The 11375-nt window shown below is 39.4% G+C and overlaps 1 protein-coding gene across 1 annotated transcript; it reads left to right on the forward strand.

Annotated features, from left to right (window-relative positions):
- The first annotated feature begins 498 nt into the window (after positions 1-498).
- On the forward strand, positions 499-2620 carry LOC145038703 (uncharacterized). Its single transcript, XM_078986980.1, has one exon. It carries the CDS (start codon positions 785-787, stop codon positions 2618-2620), a length of 1836 nt encoding a protein of 611 aa, XP_078843106.1. The 5' UTR covers positions 499-784.
- Positions 2621-11375: the final 8755 nt, after the last annotated feature.

Below are 11375 nucleotides of genomic sequence, written 5' to 3' on the forward strand. Positions count from 1 at the left end.
TCTTCCCCTAATGGTAAACCACATTTACAAGGATATTGTACTTGTTCTACTGATTTCGTTTGGAAAAGGAACAAGAAGAAGAAGAAGAAGACGACGTCAATTTTGTAGTTTTAGAGAGCTCAAATGAGGAAGTAAATGAAGCTCAAAAGTCACATGGGTTGCAACTTGCTACAACTTATCATAATAGTAGTTTTTGAACAAAAATCAAGAACTCAAAAATAAATAATATACAAAATAAAAATAATAACTAAATATAAACAAATATGTTAATTGGTTATCGTTATGATTAATTTTTTCATTTATTTTACTTTCATTTTATTGTTATTGATAGAAGACTTTCCTATTTGTTTAGTAAATAAGCATCATGCTTTGATATACATGTACATCATGCTTTGATGATAGTACATAACTATTTCGCATTTTGTACCAGCCATTGCACTTCCTATAAACAAGGTCTCTAATTGCCGTTTTTGATACACTCGAAATCAGAAGAAAAAAAAAGAAGGAAACATTTACAATTACAGGTGCATTTTCTTAAAGATAATCAAAATTTAATGATATGCTTTTAACCTCTGCAACACCTTATTTCTTCACTATCGCCACCATCACGGCCACCCTCCGCCACCACGAACCACACCGCTTCTTTGTAAAAAAAACGTGTTTTTTGATCCCATGATATTCTCAGTTTTCTTCTTTGGTGGAGAAGCAACACCAAATTTAGAACACCCATTTCTCTCTCTAGAATTTGACGAACGCGCGCGGCGGAGGTGGTCCGCTGTTGGCGATGGCGGACATCGTTAAACAGATCCTTGCACGACCAATCCAATTGGCTGACCAACTCATAACATCAACGGATTACGTTTGCTCATTCAAACAAGATTGTGCCGACATTAAAGGCAAAACGGAGAAGCTCGCCGGTCTCCTCCGGCAGGCGGCTCGTGCCAGCAATGATCTCTACGAGCGCCCAACCCGCCGGATCATGGATGATATCGAACAGAATCTTGACAAGACTCTACAACTCGTAACCAAATGCAGAGCTAGCGGATTACAGAGGTTGTTCACCATCATCCCTGCCGCGGCCATACGGAAATCCTCCCTGCAACTCGAAAATTCAATCGGAGATGTATCATGGCTCCTCCGTGTCTCCTCCCCTAATGAGGATCGTGATGACGTATTCAACGGATTACCACCCATCGCCGCCAACGAGCCGCACCTCTGCCTAATTTGGGAGTATATCGCAATCCTCTGCAACATCGCCCTCGCCGATGACTGGGCCGACGCTGCCGGATCTTTAGTATCAATGGCACGCGACAACGAAAAATACGGGAAATTAATCATCGAAGAAGGTGGAATACCCCCGCTTTTGAAACTCGCCAAAGAAGGAAGAATGGAAGGACAAGAAAACGCCGCCAGAGCGGTGGGTCTACTCGGACGTGATCCGGAGAGCGTGGAACACATCGTAAACGCCGGCGTATGCTCCGTTTTCGCCAAAATTTTAAAAGAAGGTCACATGAGAGTTCAATTGGTGGTCGCATGGGCGGTGTCGGAGTTGGCTGCAAACCACCCAAAATGTCAAGACCATTTCTCGCAGAACAACGCCATCCGGTTGCTTGTTAGCCATTTAGCGTTTGAAACGATTCAAGAACATCGGAAATACACCATCGTCAGCTGCCATTCACATCCGCCGGGGCTTCCTCCGGGTCCAAAAATGCACGACGTATCAGCCATTCACAACGTGGTGGCGGACACCATGGCCATGAAATCCGTTAAGGATGATTACAGCAAAAAGGTTCACATCCAATCTACAAACAGCAAATCGAACCAGCAGCACCACCACCACATCGGATTTCTGGGTGCGAGTATTAAAGGAAGAGAATTCGAAGATCCAAGCACGAAGAAGGAGATGAAAGCGATGTCTGCAAGAGCGCTTTGGTTCCTCTGTGCCGGAAATCTATCAATCTGTCGAGACATAACCGAATCACGAGCTCTTCTTTGCTTCTCGGTGTTAGTCGAGAAAGGTGAAGGCGAAGTACAATACAACTCGTTAATGGCGTTGGTAGAAATAACAGCGGTGGCGGAACAACATCCGGAACTGAGACGATCGGCTTTCAAACCCACATCTCCGGCGGCTCGAGCGGTTGTCGACCAGTTGCTTAAGATAATCGAGAAAGGAGACTCAGACCTTCTGATTCCGGGCATCCAAGCGATCGGGAGTTTGGCAAGAACGTTTCGGGCGACGGAAACGAGAATAATAGCGCCGTTGGTGAGGCTGTTGGATGAAAACGAGACGGAGGTGTCGGCGGAAGCAGCGGTGGCGCTTGTGAAGTTTGCATGCACTGATAATTTCCTGCATGTGAATCATTGTAAGGCGATAGTGGAGGCGGGTGGGCCTAAACACTTGATCCAATTGACTTATTTTGGTGAACAAATGGTTCAGTTTCCGGCATTGATACTCCTTTGCTACATAGCCATGCACGTACCAGATAATGAGACATTGGGTCAAGACGAAGTGCTTATAGTTTTGGAATGGGCATTGAAGCAGGGACATTTCATGCAAGATAGGTCGCTAGAAACACTAATTCAAGAAGCAAAGCAGAGATTAGAGATTTATCAAACCTAGTAGTCATTTTGTTTATTTGATTTTTTTTTTTTCTCAAAGTTATTTTGTTGTTGTATAGATAGATAGATATATGTATAGATGGAACTCGGATATTTAATTTAGCAACATTTTTGTATTTTCATTTCAGAGCCCTCAACTTGCCAAGACAATTCATCTAGCATCGTGAATTTCCTTGTGGTTCTCCAATTCTTGTCAAAATCTTTTCCGTACATGGAACTAAATTGCTATATATATATATATATATATATATATATATATATATATATATATATATATATATTGATTCAAAACAAAAACAAATTACACAGGTAGCTTCATCATGAAAGCCTTAGTAGAGAGAGAAAGACCCATCTTTTCCCTATCACTTTACCATCGGAAGGTCACCAACGGGCTTACCGCCGGTATAAAAAAGAGGAAGAGGTGTGCTGTTCACCACCGATAAGGGTGTTACGACAGCCCACAGCCTAAGCGGACTTGGACATTTGTTTTGTGATAATGTTGTTGGGACATTCGGCGATCAATGTGGATTTCATCATTCGGATGCATAAAGGTAAGCAAAATTGTTTAAGTTGCAATGGCAACATGCATAATAAACCGTTCGTTTTTTTTTTTTTTTTTTTTTTTTTTTTTAAAGAAAAATCACTCATATTTTTTAAATTAAAAAAAAAAAAAAACACTTATATCAAAGAAAATTTTAAAAAACATCATTTTTCTTTAGAATACAATGTAATTTCTAAACATTAAACAAATTTTGTTAGCAACTACGGGTAAGAAGTATTTCGGGCTTGACTAAAACAAAAACGGAAACGAAATTTTTGGTTTTTTCACTTGAAATTTTTGCTTCAAAATACAATCTAGTTTATTTTGGTTCATTGCGTTTATTTTTACAGTTGTAAATGTATAAAAACAAACTAAATCAAAACTATTGTTTTTTCCGAGGTTTATATATGATTTTTTTTCCAGAATACAACAAAATTTATTAACACCTAGATAGAGAATAGTTCTATTTTTACTAAAATTCAAAATGAAACTAAAAATTTTGGTTTTTGAATTTGGGTATACAAAATTATCAGTTTTACGGTTTCAGATTATTTTTTTTTCTATAAAGAATTAAAATTGTAGTGTTATATATTGTTAACTGGGTTATAACTCGTGGAAATCACGATCGGTATATTTAAAATTTTTATATAGATAAAAAATAATAAATATAAAAAAAAAAAAGATATTATCGATTGTAAGTAATTATGAATTAATTTGTTAAACAACAAATAAACATAATAATGTTATTAGGATATGATTTTGTATTTTCAAATTTTGAATTCAAATTGAAATTGATTTGTTACCATAAAAAAAGAAATAATAAAAATCATAGAAAAATATTCCGTGTCAAAAAGACATTTCTAAAAAATTAACACGTGTCATTTTAGGTTTAATTTATTAGAAGAGGTAGATAACTCACGTCATAATGGTTAAATTTCAATATATGTCATGAATATTTTTGCAAAAGAATTATATGATATACTTTCGTATAAAACTTAATGATAAATAATAAGGTTTGCAAGAAAACCGAAACCATACGACTTCTCGAGTTCAGGAAGAACTCGACGATTCGGTGAATTGCACTCGACGAGCCGGGTCAACATGGACTATTGACCTTAACTGTTGACTTTGACCAATGATTGACCGTTTTGACTTTTGAGGATAATTGGTAAGCGAGTATTTGTGAATTGGATCTTGATGGTTATAGGTGTTGGAGTTTGGGGCAGTGTCTCAACTCGGCCCTGACGGCCATCTGTAATCCTCAAGGTAGCAGGAGCAGGTGCTAACACTTTCCCTGCAGCAGCTAAACTCGGACACTATGACTTTTTATGCCCCCTCTGATTGCACTGGAAGCAAATCAGATCTGATGTCGCAATGGTGGTGGTAGTGGCTGTACAATCTCTGCTCATATGCCTAGTCCGACTGCACTTATAGTAGCCGACACTCCCTTCCTTGCACGCCCCATCGTGCAATCTCCCACACTTACCACACCGATCGTGGCTCTGCTGACTCCTGGATCTGTGATTTGAAACCTTGGGATTTTTGCCCGAACTCCCTGTGCCTGAAGCCGCCTCCGGCTTCCTCTTTTTCTCCATCTCAAGGTCAATCTCTCTCTCCGGAGCCCTAACAATCATGTCATCCAGCATTTTACAGCTGGACCGACTCACAAACTGACGGATATCACTCCACAGCATCTCATGATAACGGGCCTTCTTCATTTCCTCATCAGATGCGTACTGAGGAGGAACGAGAAGCGCCCTCTCCCTGAACTTGGTGGTAATCTCCGCCACGGTCTCTGTAGTCTGGGTGAGGTCCTGAAACTCCCTAGCTAACTGATGCACCTCAATAACCGGTGTGAACTCGGCTCTGAACCTGGCAGTAAAGTTAGCCCAGGTCATAGCATCCAAAGTTGCATCATCTCCAATGACATGTCCGACCTCCTCCCACTAATCCCGTGCTCTGTCCTTCATAAGACAGGACGCCAATATGAACTTTTTCCCTTCGGGACACCTGCTCGTACGGAAAGCGTTAGCCACATCCGCCAACCATCTAGTACTCGTTATAGGGTCCCGCGCCCTATGATAATCTGGAGCTCTACATGCCCAGAACTCCCTGAATGTAAGTGTGTACGACCCCATCATGGTCGCCACCTCAGCACGAAATATGCCTAGTCTCTCCTCCATCAACTCCAGTATAGCCTCCTTGATCGAACCAAAGATCACTGGAGTCTGCTCAAGAATGATACGGGTCACCTCTGAAGTGAAAAACTCTCTAGTCTGCTCATCTAGATGCTCGGCTCCCGAGCCCGATCCTGATCCCTCTCCGGCACCTGAACTGCCGGCTGCTGGCCTAGGTCGCAAAACCACCATTCTGAAAACATATCATGGCAAACGTCAATACACTGAAATATCTCAAGGGATCGCTGCTACTACAAGCTTCCCAGTCTAATCTCAGCCTTCGTTGATTCGAGTACGGATCCTCTGCTTTCAGTAGTACGGGCCCATACTACCTTCCACATTTATCCGTACTTCCCTCAAGAACTGCCTTGACTCCACCAAGTCACTCTACTGCTACTCACATCCTAGGCTTTCCCTAGGGAAACCTTTGACTCCACCCAAACCAGTCCTCAGCTGCTGAAGGCCTCCTTGTAATGCCAATTAGCCACCACCTGAATACCATCATATGCAATGAGGCTCAGATACTTCTTCGAGTAAAAGACTCGTCCCTACAACGGTTAGACTCAAACGAGAGTTGTGCAGTAGGGTCAAATCCGGAACTCTGAGATTATTCAACCCTAACCACATGCGACGTGATGTATTCACCTAATGGCTAACTCCCATCACTCAGAGTCCAACAAAGCACAAAGCAAGCAACATTCGGATAAAGGAAACATACTCATACAAATTATTCTCATAATAAGAAACTGTACTAGCATATAATGCTAAGCTCATACTATCAGGCATAACCTACACATATTATCCTACTACTGTCTATTCACTACTAGCATGCAATTCTCATCAAGCTAAAACACATAAAGCAGGCATATAAGGTATCCTCCTAGATCCTTAGTCCTATACTAGCATGATGTTCTACTAAAACTGAAACTGATAATATAAACTTGTATGAGTAATTTGGGAGTACTTACTTGAGCTCGACTAATCGCACACACCACACCTTTTTCTCTTTATCAAAACTCTTTTTCTTTCTAAGTTCTTTTTCAAAACTCCTTTTCGAAAAATGTTTTTCCTTTGAAAATCCTTTACCGTTTCCTTAATTTGAGTTCAGACACACCCGAAAGTGTATTTGAATCCCTCAAACCAAGACTCTAATACCAACTTGTAACATCCCAAAATAAGACCCCAAAATTTTTGTTTAATAATTACTAAAACCATCATATCAATATCATAAAATAAAAACACATACATCAATATCTCAAAACCATAACAAAGTATCACGAGAAAACTGTATCAAGACTGTATCAAATCATATCTATGAAAAGCTAAATCGACTCCCAGGATAAACTGAAATTGTAGTGTGTGCGATGCCATCACCCCGAGCTCTTCCCTTTGCTTGCGGAAGTACCTGAAACCAAAACTGAAATTGTAAGCACGCAGCTTAGTGAGCTCCCCCAAACTACCACATACCATACAATAACATATAAACACATACTGGGCCTTGCGCACTGCATCGGACCGAAGTCCGGAACTAACCAGGGCCTTTCCCTCTGCATCGGTACAAAGTCCGGAAACTACATTGGACCGAAGTCCAGAACTAACTGCATCGAACCAAAGTCTGGAACTATATGGGGCCTTGCCCCCTGCATCATACCGAGGTCCGGAAACTGTATTGGATTGAATTCCGGAACTAATTGACTGAACATAGCATAGCATAACATAACAAATAGCATAAACACTGATACTGCATATTGCATCGGACCAGGGTCCGGAACACATAACACAAAACATGCTTGAATCACAAAGACATCAAGCAATCTAACTACTGTATCGGATCGAGGTCTGGAACTGACTGCTAACTAAACAAGCCGGCATTGTGGCCGTAGACCCGTTCCTACTGGAAGGAAAACTCACCTCATGATGCTAACTGCTGAACTCCTGAATGAGAAATCCCTGACTGCTGCTTCCCAGCTAACATGGGAAATAAAATACTAAATCAGTATAGGGATTCTCCTATGGGTAAAATGACCATTTTACCCCGGTTATGGCATGGGTCACAACATGGCCCACCCAAAACTCTCAATTCCTTCTAAGTCCACCCATGGCCCCACTATAGGCCCACTAATGGCCCAATTTTCTAAATTAGGCCTATCTCTTCATTTGGGACCTACTTAAGCCCATAATAAACTTGGCTCAAAATCGAACTTCTGGAGGTCCAATAACAAGATAGGCTTTCCAAGCGTACTATTGGCCCATTAATGGCCCAATTTGCTATATTGGGCCCAAAACCCTTTATTGGGCCTTACTCAAGCCTAATACTAAATCCTTGGTCCTTAGCAACTGAATTCTGATGGGCCATTAAGGCCCAAGGACCCTAAGCCTGAAACTCAGCCCACACCGAGACCCAAAACACTAAAAGCCCAAACTGGCATCATACGCGGGGCGTACACCAAGGTACGCTGAGCGTACTGGCTGTTGGCTTGTACGCGCGCGTACCTCCTTGTACGCCCAACGTACAACCCTGTTAAGCCAAAATCTCATTAAGTGCTTAATAATCCGATCTAGAAGCTACAAATCCAGATCCTAAGCTTGTTCCATGTCTTAAGCCATGAAGTTGCTTACTTGATGGCTTACAAGTCTCATAAAGGCTCAAACTTCCATAAATAACATTCTACTTCCATGAAGCTAACTAGATTTCATGCATGGTTCCATATAAGCCACAAAGATTGAAACTTTATTGCTAGGAAAATGTTTCTGAGCCTTAAGGATGGCAACCCAAGCTCCAAAAACGACTTACAAGATCAAGACTCAACCTATGGACCTAAAAAGGTCCAAACTTCCATAACCTAGATCTAGAAGAAAAGAGGAAGAAAGTTCAGAACTTTATACCTTCATTTGATGACCAAGAGGGTGCTGAGTCCATATCTCTAAGCTCAAGCTTATTCTCCAACTTCTTCCTTTCCTTCTTCACTACTTCCTTTCCTTGAAACACTCACAAAAGCTTCTTCACACGCAAAGAGAGGATAAGAACGGTTTAGGGTTTTCGTGAGAGTAAAGAGGCTGATAGGGAAATAGGGAAGGAGGCTATAATGGGGTTTATATAGCCTTGAACCCCTAAAATTAGGTTTTTTCCTCTGGCCGCATACGCTGCGCGTACGCTTCTCCTCCCCGCGCTTAATTTAATCATTACGCCCAACGTACAACGGGTTACGCCCCGCGTATGGCTTATGGGCAGGCTATGACTCGGCCCAAAACAATGAGGCCGACTCCAATATACAATTCTATTATAACCCAAAATAAAACTTGAGAATTTAAATAAATTTATACCTCGGAAGATGATCGTTACACCAACATATCAAATACGTTGTGGCCAGGGAAAATGGAAATATTTGTGATTTCACAATTGCAAATTTTCCATTAATGAACTTGTATGATCTTATACAAGTTGCATTGATTTTGAAAGATAAATTTTTTTCGTATCTTCAAAATATTGAACCTGATGAATTCAAGCTTGGGGTTGCTTACATCAAGATTTTCAATGAGAATTATTACGAGTGCTTGGCACCAAATGATGTTGAGTTAGCAACAACTAAAGGATTGGAAATAAAAGCTCTGATGGCACCTACGAAGACCCAAGCTGATTTGAAGAAGTAGGCATATGGGGAGATCTGCTTAAAGCCTTTTGGGTTGGTCTTCTCAGGAAAAGACAAAGTTGGAAAAGCGAAACAATTCTTGTTCCAGGCGTACGAAGTGGAGAGATATTTGACGTCTCAATATACGAACTTAATTGTTCGTATGAATCATTACAAGAAGAACAATGAAGGAGATAAGAAGGAGCTAAAGAAGATTATTTCCTGGTACACGGAAATTCGAAGGGTGATGTTGTATTCCATTCAACTACTCACAAATTAAGGAGTTCAACTATTATTACAAAGGGGGAGATTGTAAGATTCAAAGTATGTTGTAATTAGTCGAAGTCTGTCAAATACCCTTTGTACGTTTTGTAATGTACTTACTAAGGTGCTTTTATACGAATCTTAGTGTTAACGCCTTAGTATTTTTTTGTACGCTTTCTATTTCCTATAAATAGGGATATTTACTATAGTTAGATAAGAGTTGTTTTACAGAAACCGGTCTTTATACTCTGTAAACATTCGAAAACGTAATAGAGTTACAACAAGATCATATTTACATCCATTGTTCAATCTTGCATTCTTACATACTATGATTTGTCACTTACTCGATTCATTGATTCATCAATCTTTGTAGATGGTTTGACTTTTGTAGACCCACCTGCATGTGGTGCATTAGCCTTATGACTAATGAGATAGTAAGAGTGAGAGAGAGACATGTAAACACCTCTGTATAAGGTGGGTTCATACCATTTATAGAGGTCTACTTGAGAGATGTAAAAGTTGAGTGTGTAAGTGTGTGTTATTTATGTAGACTAGATCTACATCCCTTTTTGTAACACCATATACAATCAATATATCTCTTGAACACCCAGATCGCCATGTTCAATTGTGCAAACTTTGATTCCGCATGTCAAACCATGCTCTTATGTCACTACAACACCCATTGCATTGTCACCAAACTACGGTCATGAAATACCACTTTCCAGCCAACACCATGGTCTAGAAGCTAGATAATGCACTCAAATGCCTTGGAGTACACCCAAACTCCAAAGACACGAATATTGGGACTAAAAAGCTCTTAAAATAACTTAGCACAAGATCTAAAGGTACAATGAACAAGGTTAAAGATTTTATACCTCCACAAAGTTAGAAATAATTGAAGATGCTAGATCCAAGCCAAAACCAAGCTTCCAAATCACAATATGAACTATTTCTTCTTTCAAGCTTCACAAAAATGGCTCCACACTCTTAAAACTCACACAAAAAGGATAGGGTTTGGGTGGGGATCGTTTCCAAAGGATGGAGGCTGCCAAATGAGACAACCTTATGAGTTAGTGCCTTTAAATAGGGCACCAATCCCAAAATATAGGGTTTTAAACCCTAGCCGGCGCCATGTCGTGACCAAGACCTTGCCACGCCGTGGTGTTTCACAGATGCATGTTTTCCTAAAACGGACTGTCACGTCGTGGTCATTCCATCACCATGTCGTGGCCTAGACGAAATCCTAAAACTTAATTAATGAAATTAAATTTAGAAGAATCATACCAAAAAAAGGGATATTACACCTAGTTTATTAATATTTTAGAATAACATTACATGTTAAAGCAACATAAATACAATAAGGGTGTATAAGGGTTTTCAATCGGTAAACATTAAATCTATATATTGATTTTAACATTGCTAATAGCCAATAAATCATTGTCATATAAATTTCTTTCAACTAACGGTAGCCATTTCATTCATAATTGAATTTTATCCTCAAATAAAATTTATCCCTAAATACACAATTCCAACAAAACCCTCAAAATATTATCCTAAAATGACAACATAAGAGTCATACATAAACATATGATTTGTAACATTAAAATATGAAAATATAAATACAATATACAATCAACAAAAACAAATATAAATTATAGAATAAAAGAAAAATAACACTAAAGCACTAACCCCTAAATATATGTTGTTTCAGTGTGGAAAAAATATGAAAAATCCCTCATATATATTATATCATTGTTGGAAGGGTTACTAAAACCCTCCTAAGAACCATTGGTGTTACTTTTCTAAAAAAAAAAAAAAAAAAAAAAACAGTACAACGGATAAACCACAATTCCAAGAGTGTAACTTACTCTATTTTTAATGAAAAAACTTATATTTTGAGGTTTGTTTTCTTAGAATTTAAAAATTAATAATTGTATTCCATTTTCCAATACCATTACCCCCATTTAACTTTCACTTTATTTTACTAGCTCAATCTGACGGCAAGAAACTCTCGAAGCGCCACTGGCTCATCCCCAGCCGTTGGATGGAAATTGTAAATTTTGAATTTCGTTTACCATTGATGACGTTGCATTTTCATTCCCATTTTACCCCTAAACAAGAAAACCGATATAATATATATACACA

Source organism: Lactuca saligna, chromosome 4 (genome assembly GCF_052625555.1).
Source record: "Lactuca saligna cultivar CGN05327 chromosome 4, ASM5262555v1, whole genome shotgun sequence".
Lineage (NCBI taxonomy): Eukaryota > Viridiplantae > Streptophyta > Magnoliopsida > Asterales > Asteraceae > Lactuca > Lactuca saligna.

Bases quoted from the DNA above. Each gene is read 5' to 3' on its own strand.
- LOC145038703 (XM_078986980.1), top strand. From the start codon at position 785: ATGGCGGACATCGTTAAACAGATCCTTGCACGACCAATCCAATTGGCT.